General features: G+C 42.3%; 2 protein-coding genes across 5 annotated transcripts; one reads left to right on the forward strand and one right to left on the reverse strand.

Annotated features, from left to right (window-relative positions):
* The first annotated feature begins 6,869 nt into the window (after positions 1–6,869).
* On the forward strand, positions 6,870–7,859 carry LOC124278085 (G-box-binding factor-like). Its single transcript, XM_046713834.1, has 3 exons — positions 6,870–6,995; positions 7,078–7,416; positions 7,710–7,859. Exons 1-3 carry the CDS (start codon positions 6,870–6,872, stop codon positions 7,857–7,859), a joined length of 615 nt encoding a protein of 204 aa, XP_046569790.1.
* Positions 7,860–12,614: 4,755 nt separating this feature from the next.
* On the reverse strand, positions 12,615–23,466 carry LOC124278063 (histone-lysine N-methyltransferase EHMT2-like). 4 transcript variants are annotated; one of them, XM_046713813.1, is made up of 4 exons: positions 23,328–23,466; positions 14,675–14,749; positions 13,424–13,544; positions 12,615–13,228 (listed from the first exon to the last, which is right to left on the reverse strand). In XM_046713813.1, exons 1-4 carry the CDS (start codon positions 23,422–23,424, stop codon positions 12,730–12,732), a joined length of 792 nt encoding a protein of 263 aa, XP_046569769.1. In that variant the 5' UTR covers positions 23,425–23,466; the 3' UTR covers positions 12,615–12,729. The 4 variants fall into 4 exon arrangements, with proteins under 4 accessions (XP_046569769.1, XP_046569770.1, XP_046569766.1 ...); XM_046713814.1 differs by having other exon boundaries at positions 12,615–13,083; positions 13,291–13,544; positions 23,328–23,463; XM_046713810.1 differs by having other exon boundaries at positions 12,615–13,544; positions 23,328–23,460.
* Between the last annotated feature and the right edge of the window lie 1,246 nt (positions 23,467–24,712).

Here is a 24,712-nt window from a genome sequence, read left to right on the forward strand (position 1 = left end):
TAGTTTTTACATAACCAGTTTACACCCGTTTTCACTGATTCAGTTATTCTTGTAATCAGTTATTGGAATGTTAAGGACAGACAGATGTCTGTGTTGTTTTTCGTCGTTTCTATAGACTAATAAATGCGAGTTCATTTACAGCACTTTGTTGATGGAAAAAAAACCAAGACATTTCCGGACCCTACCTCTGCACTACCTCAATAACAAAATGAAAATCCAAAGACAGTAAGACCACGACCAAAACCACGCTTGCCATTTGTGGGCGACGGAAAAAGGAAAGTTCTTCTTGAAACACACAGGTAAAACATTGTTGCCTTTATACTTACCATGCTTACTGCTCACAAAACATGACAAAAGCATTGAAGCCTAAAAATCAAACAAATCCTGATTTATTTTGAGAGTTTCACAGAAAGTTATGGTAATGTTACACATTGAGAACCTTTGTAATTAAGAAAAGACAAAAGTATCACATGCAACAGAAGATAACAATCATACTCAAGTGCTATTCATATCAGCATGATGCAGGTGCATATTGACATAAAATCTAGTTGCTCCAGACAAAACTGTTCACCCAGGTCCCATAATATTGAGTGATGATACACAATAACTGTGAGGGATTCAAAGTATTGATTACAATCCATCTTAAATATTAATCATCAACATGGACATTTGCTGTAACCACTGAGATCAGCAACTACAAAAAAACCCAGTCCGTTTGAGTCAGAAACGGACCGATGAATTGCAAATTTTATCATTGTACAAAATTGCCACATAAATATAAATAGTACACCTGTTTATCATTTACTAATACCCAACAGCTTTCATATATTTGAAAATTTTCCGGACTCCACCAAAAAGGTTGTTTAAGAAACTATCATCATTGAAAACGCAAAAGTTGTTATCTGTCGCGGCGGGGTGAAACCGCAGAAACGGAACAGCCACTATCTCATCGCGCACAGGATACACATGCCTGATGAAAAATGAAGTTGAATGCTGACGTGAAACAGTTGATGATTAAAGTGTACGTAAGCGGGCAGCAAAAGCTTTAGGAGTATCAGCAATGGTACTGACAAATGTTCTGGAACAAAAACATTGTGAGGGTGATGCGAAGCAGGTAGGGGGTCGTGTCAAAATCACACAAATTAAAACATTTTAATGATGATAGTTTCTAAAACAACCTTTTTAGTGGAGTCCGGAAAATTTTCCAATATAAGAAAGCTGTTGGGTATTAGTAAATGATAAACAGGTGTACTATTTATATTTATGTGGCAATTTTGTACAATGATAAAATTTGCAATTCATTGGTCCGTTTCTGACTCAAACGGACTGTACAGTGGTTCTATTAAATGTGTTTAAATACAACAATAATTTACACATTTATAGATGTTTAATTACATGACATGAGCAGACACAGCCATTAGTCCCCTATCAACTGATTGCTAATATTTCATACAGAAAAGGTGACTTCTCAAATATATAGATAATGTATGTATCAGATGGTCCATATCCCCATACAACTAAAGTACTGTCGGAAATGCTAGAAAAATGCTTTTTGACTGTTACTGAAAATGAAGAGATATGAGAGTTACTTAAATAACAAATATCACTGTAACAAACGTCTACCTAACGTAAACCGAGGGAAAAAACCACACAGAGTTGGTGTGATGATATGATTATGATCATCGTTTCATTGACTGAAGACATATTCAACATTATGAAGACAAAAATCTACTGAGGTGACCCCTCACCCGAGCGTGTGCTCAGGTGTCAATTTCACCTGTCAATACCGTGCATGCTGATGACATAATACAGGCAGTTAATGTTTGTTTCAAATAACGTTCCACTACCCCTTATTTTTTCTAAGTTTTTGATATTTTCATCTGTAAAAACACATTTCAAGACATGTCTCAAAATCTGAGTGGGCGCTCCCGAATTAATGTGGTTTTCAGCCGCAACTTTTGACAAGCAAAAGGACGCAGTTTGGCAAGTAGGCCCCGCCGCCCCGCGATTTATCAGGTGACCCCAGTGAATTAAAGTCGAAGACCTTAATCTGGCCAGTCCCTGCTTCGAAACTACCCCCCACAGACACACGCTGGACGGCGGTGAAAGAGGGAATAGCCCGGTTGCTCAACTAATTTAACACTCATTACCAATCTCCCTAACTTACCAAAGGTGAGATAGGAGAATGCTTCGAAAACCACGCAGGTAATCGGAAACACTTCACTGACGTGATTGCTCAAAGAGTAGAGGTCAGTAAGCGGAATATCGACCATCTCTGCATGTTGCACAAGACTTGCCTCACAGTCTATCAAGTCATAACTTATGACAGTGCTGACACGCCCTATTCCCATAGGTGAGAATGATCTAAGCCCAAGAGAAAAAAGTACCAAGATATGGATAACATCGATATCTTCTATTAGGTACATAGCAAACCAATCAAGAAAGGATTGCTTTATCTGTGAACACGGGTTGATGACAACTGCTGCGCCAGGACCAAAGGACCAAACTGATGCTGACCTTGCACATCTGTAACCGAGGAATTCCGAAGGTGGTGCGAGGCAAAGACGGTATCCGACTTCCAAAAACAACCCTTCATGATGGACTGGAGGGAACATTCCTTTGAAGCGCCATGGTGAAAGCCAAAGCCCGGGTCTCCTGAGGGTTCTGCCTTCATTGGTGGAGGAAGGTCTGCATAAGTCATATGCACACAGGGATTGTAGATCTCATCCAAAACACCAAGGCATAAGTCATATGCACACAGGATTGTAGACCTCATCCAAAACACCAAGGCATAAGTCATATGCACACAGGATTGTAGACCTCATCCAAAACACTAAGGCATAAGTCATATGCACACAGGATTGTAGATCTAATCCAAAATACCAAGGCATAAGTCATATGCACACAGAATTGTAGATCCCATCCAAAACACCAAGGCATAAGTCATATGCACACAGGATTGTAGATCTCATCCAAAACACCAAGGTATAAGTCATATGCACACAGGATTGTAGATCTCATCCAAAACACCAAGGTATAAGTCATATGCACACAGGATTGTAGATCTCATCCAAAACACCAAGGTAGTACCGGAGACTTCCGAGGCGGAGGCAGTGGATAACGGGATAAATAATCTCTTACGCAACCTGCAGTGGCCCTTAGAGGCAGCTAGGAAAATCCGTAGCTGCTCAAACTGGGCATAAGGAAAGATCTTCAGTGTCATCTGGGCCCAAGATAGTGGACAACAGTGGGATCGTGAATGTGTGATCCGGCTGTCCTGGTAACTGATTCTTGCCAAGGAAATCCCACCGCAAACCAAGGAAAACTCTCGCATGTCTAGACGTTTCAAACCGCACCGAGAAACATCAAGAGCATGCAACTCGGAGATACGGGCAGCTGCAGCCAAGGCCAAGAGAAAGGGGTCTTAAAGGAGACATAATCGAAATCTTCATATTCAGCTGATGTGAGATGAACAAGTACAACGGAGATATCCCAAGCTGGAGGCCGGAACTTCCAGGATTGGTCAGCCAATTTGAAAGACCTTAGGAGAGACTGGAGTTCATGGACAGTGGAAATCTTCACACCCGAAGCCGTTGCAATAACCATGTTAAGAGCAGCCAGGTAGGTAGACAGTGTAGAACCTCTGAGTTCCCTGGCGGTTCGGAGATGCTGAAGATAATCTGCCACCATCTGCGGGGATGCTGTAGTGGGGGATGAGATGCCCGTCTTTCTGCAGTATGCTTAAAACGTTTCTACTTGTCCTCGTAGAGTGACCTTGTAGAGGTATGATGCGCTGTTGAAATTGCAGTAGCAACCCGCTTTGAATAACCTTCAGCCGTTAAGGTTGATGTAGATGCGCCAAACGTGCAGATGGAGCGTCAACAGGGACCATTGTAGTTGGTTGGAGTGCGGATGAACCAGTAGATCAGGTCGATCGAGAAGCAGTACGGTATCTGGTTCGGCTAGGTCTTGAAAATTATGGACCAACTTATGGCCGGTCAGTAGGGCGCGACCAATGTAGAGTCATCCTCCGTGTTCCGCACAGTTCACTAGAATGCAAGGAAGAAGGGCCACTGGCGGAAACGCGAAAGCATTCAGGTCTTCCCACGGGATGGCTAGAGCATCAAGGTCCCAAGCCATAAGGCCCAATATCGGTGACACAAACCAAAGCAGCTGATGGTTGAACCTCGTGGCGAAGAGGCCTACTGTCGGAGAAGTCATCGGAAGGCAGAAGGTCTGAAACACCTGAGGATGTAATTTCCTTTCCGTTGGAGAAGGACGACTCGGTTGGGACAGGGCATCTGTGATGACATTCTTCATCCCCGGAATGTGGTTGGCTCATACCATGATGTTGATAAAGTCCACAAGTTCCAAGAACTGTTGAGTCCACTGTAGAAGCTGTGGAGACCCTGTTGACCCCATTCTGTTGATATGCCAAACCACTGCTGCATTGTCCGATCTGACCATGAGGGTTGCTCGTAGGACATCCTGCCAGATTGCCAAAATCACCGCCCTGAACTCCAGAATGTTGATGTGACAGGCGTGATCTATGGTAGACCAAGCCCTGCCACTTGTTGATTGAGAAGATGAGCTCCCCACCCGTGTTGAGACACATCCACATACAGGTTATGAGACGGAACAAATAGCTCTAAACAGACTCTGTCGCAAACGTTCAATTCTTCCATCCACTACTGAAGATGAGGATGGAGCTCCAGAGGTAGAGGGATCAGAGCACAGGGATCTCCCACTGTGATGTCAGTTGCCACAAAAAGGTGTAAGGGACGAAGTTGTAGTTGACCCCTGAGGGTCAATGCCTGAACAGACGTCAAAAGGCCCAGGAGCTCCTGTCATTGGCGAAGCATCCTAGGTTGCACTGGTACCAGGAAAACCAACCGCTGTATCTTGCAGAAACGATCCCTTGGGACAAACAGTTTGTTGACCTCTGTGTCGAACACTGCTCCAATGAATTGAAGTCGGCGCGTAGGGACTAGTTTTGATTCTGCAGATTGATTAACCAGCCTGATTGGCGAAGAAGCTGTATCGCAAAGGGCATGATCGTTCAGTGCCTGAATACAGTCGTCGATGTAAGCTTCGAACACTATCCCCTTCTGGGATAACTTCTTCAATCCGGGAGTAAAGTGACAGGAGGATCCCCGATTGACTGGCAGCTGGAACCCCTTGGATAACATGGAGAGGACGTTTACTCGGTTAATAGCTTAAGGCCTCAGTTCGGGAGGTCACTACAGCTATATCCGGACAGTTCGTAAGCATCGATGTTACTACCTTCGTCTCTATTACGAACGTTGCTGGGAACATTGGTCTTTACCTTTGCCTGTCCATCAACTATACGAATGTACCGTTAGACTGACGATCCCATGCATCGCATCTATTAATTTCAATACCAGTTCGGCGCTCCTACAGTATTCACCGAACCGAATGTGTTCGTTGAACTGTCAACATTCGCCGAATTACTTGCTAATCCACGCATTCTGTTCGGTACTTCAGAGAGTACCTTGCTGTCCATTCACCACTTTGTACCAATGCGTTGCTCTCACAAAGGGAAGAAGTGACCAGTGCATTATCTCACTTCAGTTCAACACTCTCGTTCAGTCAAACTCATTAAATCGATGCGCCGCATTTGACTGGATGAGCACTTCAGCCCAGTGCGCCCTTTTCGATTAGATGAACGCTTCAGACCAGTGTCATTTCGATTGGAACAATGATTCAACCTATTGAACTGTTGTTTGATTGGAACACATTAGTCGAGTACATCATTATTGTATGGACAACTATATAGATGAGTACATTGGTCTCGATTGACTCAGCGCTTTAGATCACACAGCCGAAGCAGATCATCTATCCGATCCAGATCGTCGAACCAACTTAGAGCGCAGAACCGATCCTGATCACCGAACCATACCAAATGGTTTTGAAATTGTTCTTGCAATAGAACCATAGCCGCTCGAATGTACGCTTGCTGAAATGTACGCTGACGATCCTCGACCAGGAACGGCGAATTCATTGTTGCCTCAAGGGGGCGTGTCTCAGTCGGCTGGGTGTCATTCCTCAAGGTCTCCCCTGGTTCATCTGTCCTATATTCAACAGAATCAATGTCGAGACCTATTTTACCGGTATTCTGGAATCCGGTGTCTGATGGGGCAACTTGTCAGCCTGTTGACTTTGATGCATTGTGTTAGCAGTAGCGTCAGCGTACGGCATGAGGCGCCAGTATCATCCTCGGTTAATCAGTCATCGAGACCTGCGACTACTCCAGTTCAAAGACGTCTCTATCTTCGAATGGTACGTCCCAATCGGATAGTAGCATGGATGTTATTGACACACCTTAACTACTCGTCAGAATTGCCGATAACCTGCGTATACAGAGTAGTACTTCGTCGGGGGATTTATTAGCCATTTTGATATGAAGCCAGGTAATTTTGGTTCCATCACGTTCCCACCTCGACCATGTATCACTCAATTGGCAGCGTCTCTGGATAAGGTTTTTGGTAACTTGAGGAAGATTAAGTCCCCCTTCCAGTGGATGATAATATCACGTTGTTGGGAACTAAACAGAAAGCCTAGACGTAGGATCCCGTGCATTGAACTCCAGAGCTGAACTGAGTGGACCTAGTGCTGAAGTCGACACCTGGCAGTAAGCGCTGAAACCTGAGGCAGCGTTGTACCATGAGTCAATACTGAAGCCAGTGAAGTATGAGGCAGCACCGATCCGGGAACACCATGACTCAGCGCTGAACCTGGAGCACCATGAGTGAGCGTCGAACCAGGAACCCTAGGAGTAAGCGTTGAACCGGTAATACTGTACGTAAGAGCTGAACCAGGAAGACTCTGAGTGTTGAACTAAAAGCACCATGATGAAGCGTCGAACCAGGAACACCTGGAGCAAGTGCCGAACCAAAGTCAATATGAGTAAGCGCCGAACCGGGAGTCCAGGAGGAAACGCCGAACAGGGAGCGCCAGGAGGAAGCGCCAAGCCAGTAACACCAGGAGAAAGCGCCTAACCAGGAACACTGGGAGGTAGCGCCAAACCAGGAACACTGGGAGAAAGCGCCTAACCAGGAACACTGGGAGGAAGCGCCTAACCAGGAACACCGGGAGAAAGCGCCTAACCAGGAACACCAGGAGGAAGCGCCAAACCAGGAACACTGGGAGAAAGCGCCTAACCAGGAACACTGGGAAGAAGCGCCAAACCAGGAACACCGGGAGAAAGCGCCTAACCAGGAACACTGGGAGGAAGCGCCTAACCAGGAACACCGGGAGAAAGCGCCTAACCAGGAACACCGGGAGAAAGCGCCTAACCAGGAACACCGGGAGAAAGCGCCAAACCAGGAACACCGGGAGAAAGCGCCAAACCAGGAACACCGGGAGAAAGCGCCTAACCAGGAACACTGGGAGGAAGCGCCAAACCAGGAACACTGGGAGAAAGCGCCTAACCAGGAACACCGGGAGAAAGCGCCTAACCAGGAACACTGGGAGGAACCGCCAAACCAGGAACACTGGGAGAAAGCCTAACCAGGAACACCGGAGAAAGCCTAACCAGGAACACCGGAGAAAGCGCCAAACCAGGAACACGGGAGAAAGCCTAACCAGGAACACTGGGAGGAAGCCAAACCAGGAACACTGGGAGAAAGCCTAACCAGGAACACTGGGAGAAAGCCTAACCAGGAACACCGGAGAAAGCGCCTAACCAGGAACACTGGGAGGAAGCGCCAACCAGGAACACTGGGAGAAAGCCTAACCAGGAACACCGGAGAAAGCCCAACCAGGAACACCGGGAGAAAGCGCGCCTAACCAGGAACACCGGAGAAAGCGCCAAACCAGGAACACCGGAGAAAGCCTAACCAGGAACACCGGAGAAAGCGCCTAACCAGGAACACTGGGAGAAAGCGCCTAACCAGGAACACTGGGAGAAAGCGCCAAACCAGGAACACCGGGAGAAAGCGCCTAACCAGGAACACTGGGAGAAAGCGCCAAACCAGGAACACTGGGAGAAAGCGCCTAACCAGGAACACTGGGAGAAAGCGCCTAACCAGGAACACTGGGAGAAAGCGCCTAACCAGGAACACTGGGAGAAAGCGCCTAACCAGGAACACTGGGAGGAAGCGCCTAACCAGGAACACTGGGAGAAAGCGCCTAACCAGGAACACTGGGAGAAAGCGCCTTACCAGGAACACCGGGAGAAAGCGCCAAACCAGGAACACTGGGAAAAGCGCCGAACCAGGAACGCTTCAAAAGTAAGCAGCGCACTGTTAGAAAAGCGCCGAACTGGAAGCAAGTGCCGCTCTGACCAAACACGTGGGATCCGGGACAAACGGCGCTCTAATCGTAGATAACGGTCCTGATCTAACCGTCGCTTCAAAAGTAAGCGGTGCACTGGTAGAAAGCGCCGAACTGGAAGTAAGCGGCGCTCTGAGCAAACACGTGGAATCAGTGACAAGCGGCGCTCTAAACGTAGGTAACTCCTGATGTAAGCGTCGAACTGGAAGTAAACGTCACTTGTGATATAATGTTAGGAATCACAATAAGCACCGCATGAGTAGTTCCCACCTCCGAAACGTAAAGGCGCTGAGGAACATTTACCACCAAAGACAGTCGGGATGAATACGAAACGTAGATAACACAACTCGTGGTGGTGAAGAATCTTCTAGAGTAATGAGGCTATAAGAATGCGGACGGAAGAGTTGACGCAGATTTTCACTGAGGTAGAAATCAGACGTCTCTCTAAGAAATGCTATGATGCTACACTCGGTAGTTAGTAGTCCGAGCCCCGTGGCAGAAAGAGAGGGTTCGTGTAACGCTGACTGGTGAAATCAGCGAGCTCGGAGGTAGGACTTGATGATTCTGTTACGGAAAGGTATCTGGTTGCTCTAATTGCTTCAGAGCCGTCGCCATGACTCGCACCATCAAGTCAAAGTCCATATTAAGGTGAGGTTGTGTATCTCAGGAATGATACCAAGAGACAGGTAGTTTCAGCTGCATTGATCTAGTAGCCTGTGACGAATAGGTAGAGATGAGTGGGATGAAAGGGGTTCGTCGAACATGGACTGGTGAATGGTTGGTTCACCTGTAGTAAGCCGTAATGGCTTGTCGGTGATGCAGCCGAGGACTGGAGATGTCCGGAGAGATCCCCCAATTCATGAGAGATCATCACAGTAGGGCGGGCTGTTGGAGGTGTCCCAAGTATGGAAGAGCCATCTGGGATTTCCTTGATTGTTCAACAAGAAGACAAAGTCATCAATATCCCCCCACATGGCAAAATACTCTTCATGATTATGTCTACGAGTTATGATTATGTCAAATATTTAGGTGTGTATATAGAAAAGTGGAAGGAGAGTATCGAAAGGTTTTTAAAGTTCTGCTCAAGAAAGGAGCACTACCACCAATTTCAGTCTAAGTCAAACTTGTTGCCATGGAAACGCCAAAAATATCTTATTCAGAAATCCAAAACTACCAAAAGGCACCAGTACACCACCATATCTATGTGTCAAGTTTGGTGACAACACATTGAACGGTTTTAGAGTTCTGCTCCGGAAAAGAGCACTACCACCAATTTCAGTCTAATTCAAACTTGTTGCCATGGAAACGCCAACAATATTTTATTCAGAATTCCAAAACTACCAAAAGGCACTAGTACACCGCCAGATCTATCTATGTGCCACGTTTGGTGAAGAAATAGTGAATGGTTTTAGAGTTCTGCTCCGGAAAAGACAAACGTGCACGGATGGACAGACGCACGCACGGACGGAGTCCATTTCAATACCCCCCCCCCCGCAAAAGTCGTTGCGGGGGGATAACAAATCATGTGGGTTCGAAGAACATTCTATGACCATTACCCACGGTTTAAGGAATATCGATCTGTTGGTATGCATCCGAAAAGATGTGAAAGTAAACTCAAGTTCTCCGACGTCTGATGTCTCGCCGAATTCAAGATCATCGAAATGTGAGGAACAGCTGCCTCTTGCCAGTTTGCCGCATCTAGTAACACCAATGAATGTAGGTCTCGGCGAACCACTCGAACAAGTCGAAGTCTCATGCCTGGTCACATCTGGTGGGACAACTGATGCATGAGAGATCACCAATCTAGCTAAGTCCCTGGAGGCGTTCGCAGGATGAAATAGTTAATAGTCGTCACAAATTCTTTCTTTCTTTGATCTCTGCACTTAGAATAAGTACAGCCTGATTGCAGTTAGCAAAGCTGTCGTCGTCTTACTTGGCGCAAAGGCTGCAACTCTTCCTCTTCTATTCTTTAAACGTTAGAGACCAAAGCAATCTATGGAGGATATATGTAGGTACACGATGTTGAAAGTACTCTTGCAGTCCATACAAACTATTCTTTTCCTTGACGTTGAATCTTTTTCCCCCAAGATGTTAAAGGTTATTTAAGACAGTTTATTACCGTCAACTCACTTGGCATGAAATGCACGTGCTGCCCAGACACAAGGGGTCATCTCAAATATCTTTTATGCTTTTCCATGTGTATTGAATATGTCTTTGCTGATTATCTAATCTTAAAGTACTGTCGGAAATGCTAGAAAAATGCTTTTTGACTTATATTGAAAATTCAGAGGTATTACAGTTACTTAAATAACAAATATCACTTTAAGAAGCATCTACCTAATGTAGACCGAGGAAATACATTTTGAGACATGCCCTAAAATGTGTTTTTACTGATGAAAATACCAAAAACTTAGAAAAATAAGAGGTAGTGGGACGTTATTTGATATAAACATTAACTGCCTGTGTAACGTCATCAGCATGCACGGTATCGACAGGTGAAATTGACACCTGAGCACACACGTTCGGGCGAGGGGTCATCTCAATAGATGTTTTCTTCAAAATGTTGAATATGTGTACGTATTGTATACGTATTAAATGTAAGGGATCATCTGTGTATGTGTGTTTGTTTTGAAATAAACATACGAATTAATGTATATTTGAAAGATTCCTGTCACTTGTGTTATCTTATCGATTGATTGTAGAAATGTGCAACGTTTTAATTAATGTTTTGCATGTCAACAGTATATTTCTTTGCAAAAATATGGATGTAATTCGGTCAGTTTAATCTAGTTGTGAACATTGGCCAAAGATTTAACGAAGTCACTGGTGTAGCTGCTTTAGCATATATATATTCTTCTTCTCATAAAGTTTGTAGACCGCCCGTCTAAGTACTCCCTTGTCAAAGTTGTCAAGGATGGTTTTACGTCCCGGCTTTGCTTTTGAGACGGTCCCTGTCTTGTCTGATTTGTTTACAGTATTGTAAACTTGTTGGTAAGACATACCAACAGCTCTACAAGTTCTGTAATAAACCCTTTCTAAACTAATGAAAGGTTTACCTCTGTCTTTCTCAAGCACAGAAAAACTTATAAACATTTGCAACAATCCACTGCAAATAGTTGGCCATAGTTGACGCTGTGATAAAGATGTGCATGCATGACGGGAAACTTATTTATCAAGACTTAACATTTATATTATATTTCTTCAATAAAGAAACGATAATTAAGTAAAGTAACACAAACATTCAAAATTTATTTGTTTAAGAAAAACGTTAATTTATATTTTTACACCACCTGTATTATTAGCATAAATGTAAAGACTATTTCAGATTTCTGTTGTCGAACTCTGAACATTTTTTAAGTTGTTGTTTTGGTACCAAATTCTCTCCTGTAAACTGCCCTTTAAATGCATGGGAATGTTAAATCAATTGAAATAAAAATTAGGTACACTATAGGCGAGTTGATATATTGACAACATAGTACATTGATCACTTTTCTAAAGATATTATAGCTAAAAAGCATTTTTCTAGCATTTCCGACAGTACTTTAGTTAATATCTCTGTCCCCAACTACCCTCAGCAACACCCGTCTTGGTTTTGCTTTTGAGACGACCCCCTACCTGTTCTTTTTAAAGTGATACTGAGACTCAATGGTATCTATATCCTTAATAGTTTCAGTATCAAAGTTGGTATTTTTTACGTCTGTTTTCGTTTATAATGAAGATAAGTCTAATTTCAAAATGGACATTCAAAAAGTGTCATTTGCTGTACAATATTTGCATAAAGCCATGGTCTGCTCCATATGTCTCCTCGAAAAAACCGCATTGCTCATTTCAGCACTAATATCTCCTCAGTAAAAGCCTTTTTTAACTTTTCCTATCTCCCTACCACTGAGACTGTAGTTAGGCTGAACTTAGTTCAACAGATATTTCACATATTAACTACCTAAATTGTAGATATAAATGTAAAAAAACAGTTTCTTTTCTAATTCCGACAGTACTTTAGACAGAGGAATCACATGACCAACCGGGGAGCATGCTACATTCTTCTCGGGAGTCTACCACCATGTCCAGGAATGGAAGCAGTGGTGTGTATTCAGGAGAAGGGTTCAAGAGAGGCCAGAAACTATGTTTACAGCTTGTTTCCACTCAACGGTAGATTATAATAGAAACAGTACTCTGTGAGATATGATAACACAGAATCATGTTACGACGTGGTGTTTATATACTAACCTCACAACATCTGTATTTACACTCCGTTAACAATCTTCTCACCTGATCATGAAAACCTCCACATGAAAACAAATGACTAAATGTCTGAAAATGTTTTCATCAAGTTTTATTTCTCCTGAAACACGACAATAATTCCCACCTACAGCCTAAAGTGAAAACACGACTACGTGAACGGCACACAACAAGTCAGTGTGAGCAACAACACCTTCACCGGGCACCACGTGACTCCAGGAGTTCCATCGGCTGATGATGTCTATAGACTCTTGGCCAGTTGGCTGATGCCTCCCCGTTTTTATTCCTGGTGTTGATGTCCACCACGTTCAGCGATAGGATCAACTCCACCAACCCCACATTTGCTCCCACACAGGCCCAGTGAAGGATGTTGTTACCCTCCATGTCCACCAGTGACACATCAGCTCCTCTACTCAGTAAGTGCTCAGCCACATCTCTGTGTCCCCCCAGTGCAGCCCTCATCACTGGTGTCCAGCTCCGGACTTCTCTACAGTTGACATCCAGCACGTCCTGGGACTGTATCAACTCCACCATCCCCACATCTCCTCCCTCACAAGACCAGTGAAGGGTGTTGTCACCGTCCTTGTCCATGAGTGACAAATCAGCACCTCTGCTCAGTAGCAGCTCCACCACATCTCTCTGTCCCCACCCTGCTGCTGCCTCCATCACCGGTGTCCGGCTCCTCCCTCCTCCTCTACAGTTGACGTCCACCACGTCCTGGGACAGTATCAACTCCACCGTCCTCACGTGTCTTACTATACACGCCCAGTGAAGGGTGTTGTCACCGTCCTTGTCCACCAGTGACACATCAGCTCCTCTACTCAGTAGCAGCTCCACCACCTCTCTGTGTCGACAACGTGATGGCTCCATCACCGGTGTCTGGCTCCACTCTCCTCTACAGTTGACGTCCACCTGACCCAGATCCAGGACACGCTTCACCTCGGCCATGTTCCCATCACGGCAGGCAGCAAGGAGGTCGTCATGGTGGGCGTTGGAGTCTTTCTGTGTCTCTGTAACAGAAACTTGTACATTGTACACATAATGTCACTGTCTATCAATACAATACAAGAAATACTTGTATGTTGTAGTGGTGGTCCGATTAATTGAAATAATCAAAGATTGGTTGCAATGACAAAACGACCAAGCAATCGATCATGTTTTCTCATAATCGAACACAAACAATTTTGAAACACTTTTTTGCAATACAATATTTTTCAAAAGGTTGATTTTGTCTCTACATTGCATAAGCACTGCAAGCTTGTTCCAAGTCATGATTAAATTCACCTTAACATCTCCAGGAATTTGTTGTTCCAAACACACTAGTCATCCTTTAAAGATGTGAAATTTGCGAGAAAAAAACGAGAGAACTACATGTTTTTTCTTTATTTTTTGTGCATTAACAAACATAACCAGGAAAATTTGATAAATGACGCTAAACAAATATTTTTGATGGGTTGTAGTGAACCAATCATCAATTATGAGATTTACACCAATTCCCAACACTAGTATGTTGTACACATAATGTCACTGTCTATACAATACAATACAGCAAATACTTGTACATTGTACATGTGATGTCACTGTCTATACAATACAGCAAATACTTGTACATTGTACAGATGATGTCACTGTCTATACAATACAATACAGCAAATACTTGTACATTGTACACTTGATGTCACTGTCTATACAATACAATAAAGCAAATACTTGTCACTGCTTACCAAAACAAAACAGGAAATACTTGTATATTGCACATGTGATGTCACTGTGACATTTGGTGCAGATCTAATATCAAGACATTATCAAGTCAATGAAGACACGTTATTCAAAAACTGTATTTACTGTTTCACAATAAAGTGCTTCCCAATAACTTATCCTGATCTGTGATACAAGTGTTAACACTGGTGTGACATTCCAGTACCACAGTCCTGCCTACTGCTCTCACCTCCTTGACGTAGAACAATAACTTATCCTGATCTGTGATACAAGTGTTGACACTGGCGTGACATTCCAGTACCACAGTCCTGCCTACTGCTCTCACCTCCTTGACGTGCAACAATAACTTATCCTGATCTGTGATACAAGTGTTAACACTGGCGTGACATTCCAGTACCACAGTCCTGCCTACTGCTCTCACCTCCTTGACGTGCAACACTTCCATCAGCTTCTTTCACTTTCGCGGTGGTTCCCCTCTCCGCCACGTCACTCGAGGCTGAAGAAAAACAGTTGGGTTTCAGAAACAACAAGATACTAGTTCTATACAATATATATACAGTTTAAGTATAGTAATAGATATGAAATATGTGCAGTTGGGTTTAGTACATGTTATAAAACTATGCATTACATCCAGTTGGTATTTTTGTACTATACGTTATGGCTACATTATGTATAGCCCTGTACTATACAATATATTCAGTTGATTCAGTATTAGGTCAACACATAGTATATCCAATAGGTCTCAGGCACTAGATCTGTACATAATATATTAAGGTTCTAGTACAAGGTCTATTCAATATAGTCAGTTGATTTAGTATAAGGTCAACACATAGTATATCCAGTAGTTCTCAGGCACTAGATCTGTACATAATATATTCAGGTTCTAGTACAAGGTCTATACAATATAGTCAGTTGATTCAGTATTAGGTCAACACATAGTATATCCAATAGGTCTCAGGCACTAGATCTGTACATAATATATTCAGGTTCTAGTACAAGGTCTATTCAATATATTCAGTTGATTTAGTATTAGTATTAGGTCAACACATAGTATATCCAATAGGTCTCAGGCACTAGATCTGTACATAATATATTCAGGTTCTAGTACAAGGTCTATTCAATATATTCAGTTGATTTAGTATTAGTATTAGGTCAACACATAGTATATCCAATAGGTCTCAGGCACTAGATCTGTACATAATATATTCAGGTTCTAGTACAAGGTCTATTCAATATATTCAGTTGATTTAGTATTAGTATTAGGTCAACACATAGTATATCCAGTAGGTCTCAGGCACTAGATCTGTACATAATATATTCAGGTTCTAGTACAAGGTCTATTCAATATATTCAGTTGATTTAGTATTAGTATTAGGTCAACACATAGTATATCCAGTAGGTCTCAGGCACTAGATCTGTACATAATATATTCAGGTTCTAGTACAAGGTCTATTCAATATATTCAGTTGATTTAGTATTAGTATTAGGTCAACACATAGTATATCCAGTAGTTCTAAGGCACTAGATCTGTACATTATATATTCAGGTTCTAGTACAAGGTCTGTTCAATATATTCAGTTGATTTAGTATTAGTATTAGGTCAACACATAGTATATCCAGTAGGTCTCAGGCACTAGATCTGTACATAATATATTCAGGTTCTAGTACAAGGTCTATTCAATATATTCAGTTGATTTAGTATTAGTATTAGGTCAACACATAGTATATCCAGTATCAGATCCATATCATTATTTATCCAGTTTTAAATGGATACAATTTCAAATCATAAATCTATGTTTAAGTAAAGTTGCGAATTTTTGTGATCCTTAGCAAAGTGCGAGTAGTATACAACAATAACAATCAGGTACAATCAACTGCATATTACTATACTGTCTCAAATAGAAACATCAAGGTAATTTCTTATTATTTTATACTTACCTGCTTCTCAACAACTGCATTCTCCCTTTAGTTCACTAGAAACCTACTTTATGTTCCACTGAATAAAAGTGTTATCACAATAGTAGTATCTGTCATTCTCCCTTTAGTTCACTAGAAACCTACTTTATGTTCCACTGAATAAAAGTGTTATTACAATAGTACTAGTATCTGTCATTCTCCCTTTAGTTCACTGGAAACCTACTTTATGTTCCACTGAATAAAAGTGTTATCACAATAGTAGTATCTGTCATTCTCCCTTTAGTTCACTAGAAACCTACTTTATGTTCCACTGAATAAAAGTGTTATGACAATAGTATTATCTGTCATTTGTGTGCACTGCACTGGAAACTCATTCCTTCGAAAAGCAACCATCAGAGGTTGCCCTAGTAAACAGGGACGCCAGATAGTGCCATACTTACTCGTGAAGCAGGTGAGTATAAACAATTTATTCTGATTTTTCTATTCTTTTAACTTATTCTGCTCCACAACAAATACATGTTAATACCACAGCTCGGAGGTATGAACTGATGATATAATTCACAGTGCAAACCCACACGACCTCTGAATAAAATGAACCATGCCAAATTACAGATACCGCATGGAAGATACAGACGTACCCTCGGGCTACCTGCTACAGGACAATGGCAGAACAGGCAGAGGGCTATGTGGGCTGTCTGGGCAATGTGAGTCCCAGGCTGCATGAACTAACTGAGAGAGTAGGGACGATATAGGCTCAAGTTTAGGCATGCCAATCCCCATTCTCTGTAAACCACAAAACACAATGTACGTAAACACAATACCCTGTCACAGAGTTTGTTTACTTAACACAGTGAACGACAAAAGCAGATACTGGAAAGCGTCAAATCTGCATGATCTGACCCATGTGTTGAGCAAAGGCTTGGGGACCCAGGGAGGACAGTCCGTCCATCCAGATCCTGAGCTGCAAGATCCCTAAGGTAGCGGTTAGCAAAGTCTCCAGGCCAGAAACAGCCTCGCATGATGTCCAACACAGAGATGTTAGCATGCAAGACCATAGTTATCGTAAAGGCCCGAAACCCATTAGGGTTGGACCGAGACGAGTACAATTCCAGCAATCCTGTTCTCAATTTCCTTATCCGATGTCTGGCTAGTCGGAAGGAATATTCTCCTGTGAGACCGCCGCAGGGGGTGTATGATCTACATAGAGATGCAAAGCCCAAACTGGGAACAGAGAAAGATCTTCCATATCTTGAAGATTCCTTACAGCCGCAAGGGAAGAAATAAAGAACTCCCTGAGGGGGCTGTGACATGAGTTGGTTCTTGGCTATTAAATCCATGAGAAGACCCAAATGAACACTGCCATGAGCTGACCTCCCAAACTTGACCCCTGTTGCATCAATGGCGTGTATCTCGGATGGTGGAGTCGCCGCTGCCAAGGCCACCAGGAACTCCGACTTCATCAAGATGAAGAGTAACATCTTCAAGTGGTTCAAATGGTTCACTTGCCAAGTAGGTGAGAACCACTGATAACTGCTAAGATGGAGGCCGAAACCTGTTCACCTGGTCTTCCTGACAAACTTGTTGAGGATAGCATTAAACTCAGGGACCCTCGAAAGTGAGGCACCAACTTTAGCGAGCATAGAACTCTCAGCAGAGAGGTAAGTGGCGTTTTGGTTCCTTTGAAATTTTGTTTGTTCTGGGGGAAAAGGAGGAAGTTTGCCACCTGAGCAACCAAAGCCTAGGAGGCCAAGACTTACAGTAAGTTAAAAATGAAGCCCACTGCTTGTCAGAGCATCCCAGTGCAGGCCCTATGTGCCATGGAAATACCTGAAGCCACACCGTGAGAGAATCCTATCTTCACTAAACTCCCCTTAACATAAGTCATTAAGTGCAGTGCAAACCGTTCTGGTTCCACTTGAAGCCTCCTCGTGTGGGGGCAGAGGTAGAGATGGACTGCTTGTGAGGTCTGTTAGTGCCACGAACCACTGGTGTGCAGGCCAGAGTGGCTCTACCAGATGCAGTCGAAGGAGATTGGTGGACTGAATCTTCTCCATTACTTGAACTAGAGGCGTACACATCCAACCCAACCCAGCTGACTGCAAGAGTGTCCAAAACCCATGCCAGAGGTTCCGAGGCTCGAGAGATGAACGTCTCCAGCTGCTTTTTGTGCCTTGTGGTGAACAGATTTATGATGGGTCGACCCCAGGGATCGTCTATCTGGCGAAAGATGGCTGGATGTAGCTTCCACTCCGTTGGTGGAAGAAGATGTGTGGTTGGGGCAGGGCATCTGCCAGAGCGTTGGTTACACCTGGAATGTGACACCTTTCAAATGAATTCTGAACTCATCTGCATTAGCGAATTGATGGAAGGTCAGGATCAGTAGAGATGCTGACCTCGTTGAGCCCTGTTTGTCAGGGAGATGCTGGTTAGGGCATTCGATGGTTGGAGACACCATTCTAAGAACTGGGAGAGACTGCGGGGACAATGGACTGACCAACTGAGTCAGAAACCTCTCAAGTGGTCTGAGCATCAGGCATCCTCGGGAGCGGAGGTGAGGCCTAACAGGCATTGCCACTCTCTCAACCTGAGGGAATCAGGCATTTTCAGATTTACAAATGTAACATTTGATATATTTGAATCCATAAACTAAACAACCCCACTTTGCCATTGCTAAACAAAATCTGAAATTGTACTTAAGTACTTAGGTACATTTGTATATACAGTTTCTAAATAAGTACACAGCAAATGTTTATAAATATTTCTTATGTAACATTGAAGTTTGATCCGTTCGTATCTTCAAAACAGTGTCGGCCCATAAAGTTTTTTTCCAGACAATCAAACTTGCATGCAATAGAGCGATTTCTACTTTCTTGCTGTAACCCTTGTTTGGTGGTTAATCTACACATGTTATTTGTCATCATTCACTTGATGGTCAGTTAATGAATTTACAACAGGTATAATTAGTGATAACACCACTCAGATTACCCGACAAAGGTTCCCATTTGGCATTTCTTGTGTCTGAAGTAAATACTCATCATTATAAAGTTAGGTCTAATGTGCGCATGGAAGTGCAGCAAGAGGAATTATCAACTGATTTTCAAAACAAACATCGATCAAAGGATTAACCGATAACACGTTGATTGATTAATTGCTTTTAATATGTCAAAAGGTAGTGTTTATGTATGTAGATTCACTGATCTATACTGAATACACCCTGTCGTAAAGTTTCTTTGTAAAAAACAACGTCCTTCCTTCAAAGGATTAACCGCCAAAACCTTGATTGGTAGCTCATTATTGGCTAACTCATGGCGGACATCATGCAATTACTTGCCAGGTGTGCCATCTTGGGTGACCAATGGGATACACCAATGTGAAAAACCTGAAACGATAGATCACTTTTTCGCATATTAGACTGTTAAAAGACACATGACATGGAACAGGATTCTTTGTCAGCTGCAGATGAATGGCATCTCATTACTTAATGTGGATATTGACGGATACATTTCCCTAACAAGGTAATAGCCTGATATTGTTGCTATAACTTTAATCTGTTTTAATTTTAATATTTGCATTTTGCTTTAATCTATTTGTTATGGCATTCAACAGAATCATTTTTTTAGCGTAAAAGGTAATGAGACAGACAACATACACTAGATCACACTTAGGGGGTGTGTGTGACATATGATACACGTCCAGATATTACAGTCATGTTATAAATTCACTAAGTATAAACAGATTGTGTGCATTTTATTAAGTATCAAAATGCATACAAATATGATAATAAACTAATTAGGATTATAAGACAAAATATAAAGATGTACATTGACTTCATTATTTCAGTCCTAATTTTTTTTACCCCCGGCAGATGGTTAAATTTAAAATGTTTTCATTTGTTATCAAAATAATGCCATTTCATACAACATTCAGATTGACTAGTAATGAACCCAAGCTTACTACTCTCCCCAAGGCTTCCCATATACTTAGTTACTCTTTCTTTCAAACAATGCTATCAGTGGCCCTTTAATGGTTGAACTTACATTTTGCGGAAAGACTTCCGCCCGTATCCCCCTAGTCTGTCTCAGTCCCTGAACCACATTAATTTCCCTACTGCCAAGCCCTCTCAGCAGTGCTAAAGCCCTAAATAAAGCAAGTCTAGATTTCCTCAGGTCCACCTAGGGCTCCTTTTCAATATAAATGGGCTTGTTTGTTACTATCAAAATTATATATATTCAGAGACTAAGCCTTAGTCTAGTATCCCCCTTAAATTTAATTCAAATCATATCACCTGAATATATACTAAACCGCAAAAGAAACGCAAGTTACTATTTTCAAAACATACGTTCTAAATGCATTCCTTTTAGGACAACAAAGTATACCATTATAGAACTAAGCATTCGAAGATGGTTTTGCCGTTGTTGCCGCTGATTCTTGACCATATCGCCAAAACGCAATCATTTTCATGTTTTTCGTGTTTTTTGCATGAAGTTTTTGTGTTTCATACAAAAATGCGTGCATTTCACTCCAGTTTGAAGCTTTATAAGGCAGGTCATTCAAAAAACACCATAGAACACAAAATTGACTGTGACAACGCAGAGAAAACATGCCACGTCTAACTGAACAGCAACGATGAATCGCCGTTGGAATGTTGCAGACCGGATCCACACCAACTAAAGTGGCCAGGCACTTCAGATCTCACGTGACAACAATCACAAGACTATCCGCAAGGTATCGTCAAACCGGTAATGTTCAGGACGTCCCAGGGTAACAACGCCAGCGCGAGATCGTCACATCCGGGTTACTCATCCACGTAACCGACAGCAACGAGCAACACAGACAGCTGCAACCATTCAAGGGCCACAACGTCACATCTCTGCACACACTGTTCGTCGTCGTCTGAGGGCAGCAGGGATGAGATGTCGCCGTCCTTACGTCGGACCGATTCTGACGCAACGTCACTGCCAAAATCGTTTACAGTGGGCGTGACAACACCACCGTTGGCGACGTCAACAATGGCAACAAGTGTTGTTTTCTGATGAGTCCAGATTCAACTTGTCCCACGCCGACGGCCGATAACGTGTATGGACACGACGTAATGAACGTTACGCCAACTGTTGTGTTGTGGAAGCTGACCTCTGGGGAGGTGGAAGACTCATGGTAACGGGGTGGCTTCAGCTACCACCACAGTACACGTTTACACGTGTTTAATCAGCGATGTGACTGCTGTAGTCTACAGAGACCAGGTCTTTCAACACCACGTTGTACCGCTCTTCCAGGCCCAACCTCAGCTCCAGACGTTCCAGCAGGACAATGCTCGTCCTCACACTGCACGGGTTTCTATGGACTTCCCCAGAGGGAACAACATTGCTGTACTGCCCTGGCCCACTCTGTCCTCGGATATGGCACCAATCGAGCATGTATGGGATGAAATTGGTAGACGGATACAGACAGCTGCTCAACCTCAAAACCTTAGAGATTTGGAAGCCAGATTGGCCAGGGAATGGAATCAAATTCCCCAAGCCTTCTTTCAGACACTTGTTGACTCGATGAAACGTCGTTGTGCTGCCTGCAGTGCAGTCAATGGTGGTCACACGCGCTACTGATTGACACACTGTTTCGTGACATTTTTGGTGTGTGAGGGTGAAGTGATAACATATGCTTTTACAGTAAACTTGAGTGTTGTTTTCACCAGAGACCATGACTCATTTCTTCAACAATCACTTGTCTGTTGTTTTTTCGTAGTGTTAAGATTGTTTGTTCCACAGATTCAGAAATATTCACATTTCTTAATAAACTTGCGTTTCTTTTGCGGTTCAGTATATATACCTCATCTGATAAGGATGAGTTTTAAAATGTTTCTTTTACTTGTATCTGAACATACTGAAAGACATACATGTACAAGCGAGTCTGGTAATTCCGCGCGTCTGGTAATTCTGCTCAGCTGCAATAGCGTACTTCCTTAACTAGGTAAACATCGTCTGCTACCACATTGACGCTTGAAATAGGGGCATTTCTAGAAGGGACGGGCTTTTAATCACTAAAGGTAAGTAAATAACAGTAATTGACAGATAAATTGACAGTTTTAGGAAAATTTGTTTTCTTCAGACTTTTAAAACTTGTTCTTCATTATTCATAATTGGATTTAATATGAAACAATCTTCCTTACATTGATGAAGTCATTATTGAACATAATCTTGCCCTAATATGCTTCCATACTTCGGATTTCTAGCCGGATGTTATGTGCATCAGTGGCTGCGCAGATTTACAGGACGGCAAGCGATGTTGTCAGAATGCCGGTTAGGTCAACCGTATGGCATAATGCAACGTTAGAATCTTATAGTCGTCAATAAAACTTATATTTCTAGGTAGATGCATGCCAGCGTGTTTAGACACATAAACCATAAAAAATAAGAGACGTTAGTTGCTGTGTTGCGATCGATGTGCTTAGGTGCGCGGAATCACCGGACGGCATTGTATATAACTTCTACAAATGCCACTCAAAGAAATTTTGCCTCATCGTTAAAATTTGGGGAATATGCGCTGAAGTCTTACCCTCTTACCATCCCGGAAACGTATTCTATTTATTATGAAAATTTCTAGGGGTAAGGGTTTAGGGTTTACATTCAGCATTGTTAGGTGTAGGGTTAGATTTGGGGTTAGGGTATGCTTTCCACACACAAAAAACAACATAGAGTCTTACTCTTAGTCATAGAATGATGACAAAAAGACGGTGTGTGTGTGTGTGTGTGTCACCATACAACATCTTCTTGTTTCACACACTTTAATCGCCCCAAGAGAAACATTAGAGGTACATCACTAGGTTGGAAGATGGCCGCCGAGTGACGTCACATAGCGCTCGCTTATATTTATACTCTACCCTAAAGTAATCTCTAACCCAGCCATGTGGCAAGCCCATGCACGTGAATAACATGAATATCTTCACTACAAAGTTCAACCAATCAATACATTACAGGGTGACGGGCCCTTGCGACATATGCTACAATTCATAAACATCCCTGGCCTTCTTCGTTGGAAAGCTGAAACCATGGGAAGTTGCTTTTCCTTTCGGCCATTGTCTCAGTATTCTCGCTATGTCCTCTTTTCCTGCCATGTTCCTCGCAGTGTACATTTTCAATAAGACTGTTTATAATACTACTCACTGTTTGTTCGGATTCCTGACCTTGTCTGTTCGTCAATAAAGTGTTTGTTTGAACTTTTGGAGCTGATGAATCCTTTGACCCGTTGCTTGGACGCCATAATTCAAGAGTCACATGGTAAGGTACTCCTAACAGCGCCGTAAAATCAGTAATGGTAGTCGTATAGGCATCGCTGTCACTTAACGAACACTGCCTGAGAGTATGTGCACGTCAGTCACTGGACAAAGGGAGGTAACAACATTCGCCAACCATGCAAGGATAGTTGATATCAGTTTTATTTTTTTATAAATTACATGAACAATTCACCGGTACGCAAGCTAAGATTTCACATTTTTGTGTGTACGCCTGTAAGATCAAATTTATTGAGTATTTACAAAAGACCAAGTGTACTTGTACGCAATAGAGTAATTGAGTTTTCACATATAAATATTTGCGTATTTTACCCAGCTTATCCGTACTTCTGCTTAAGTTACGTTTCAGGAGCACATAAGCACAGATTTTGACTGTGTTTAGAATTTCCAAATTACTTGTTCAGCTGAAAGAAGAAAATAAAGTTTTACAGTTGTAGATTTCATGAACATCCAGATCGGAAGTGTAAATTATGACAATATACAAATCTCATACAAATCTCAGGACTTGTTATATATGACTTCTTAAAACCAGTCATCTTCGTTTCGCACTGTATTTTACGCTTAGACCTTTGCTCAATATTCTTTTGGGTGGGGGTTGGGGCAGTCTATGGATTGCATAATATGTTTACATCCTGGTATAAGCATGTACACTTGAGAACAAACGCGATGGTTTATTTCAAGTAAAGTTTTCTATTTGATTCCCTGTCTACCAAATGTATTGCATTCTGAAATGAATTCTGAAATATTATTTATACTGACAGCAGATAAATGAAACTAATGTTAATGATGTTCTCATTAAAGAAAAAAAACCAGTACAACGAAATACTGAACTAAAACAGCTTGCAAAATATATATCATAATAGTCTTGGGGTGTTATTTCATTCATTCCAATCCTTCTTTTCTTTTGTATTTTGTCTTCTGGGTTAACTAAAGTACAGGTTGGAGGGAACATAAACAAGTTAAAAATATGGAAGTAATGTTAAGTCCATTACAAAATCCATTCATCTAGATTTCAGACAGAATAAAACATAAAAAATAATAATAATTCAATCCAGATTAAGGATGAAAAATATCATTACTGAGTAGGAGGTATATGAATCACATGATTTCGATCGAGTCGTTTGAAAATTTATACAGAAAATACCTACCGAAAATCTTTGAATATTGACACGAAGTCACATTTACAATGGCATATTTATCATTTAGACCAGGACTACATCGTGTACAAACAATACTATTCTAATTATCTCAATGCAA

This window comes from Haliotis rubra, unplaced genomic scaffold, assembly GCF_003918875.1.
Source record: "Haliotis rubra isolate DU_JTF1 unplaced genomic scaffold, ASM391887v1 Scf230, whole genome shotgun sequence".
Classification (NCBI taxonomy): Eukaryota; Metazoa; Mollusca; class Gastropoda; order Lepetellida; family Haliotidae; genus Haliotis; species Haliotis rubra.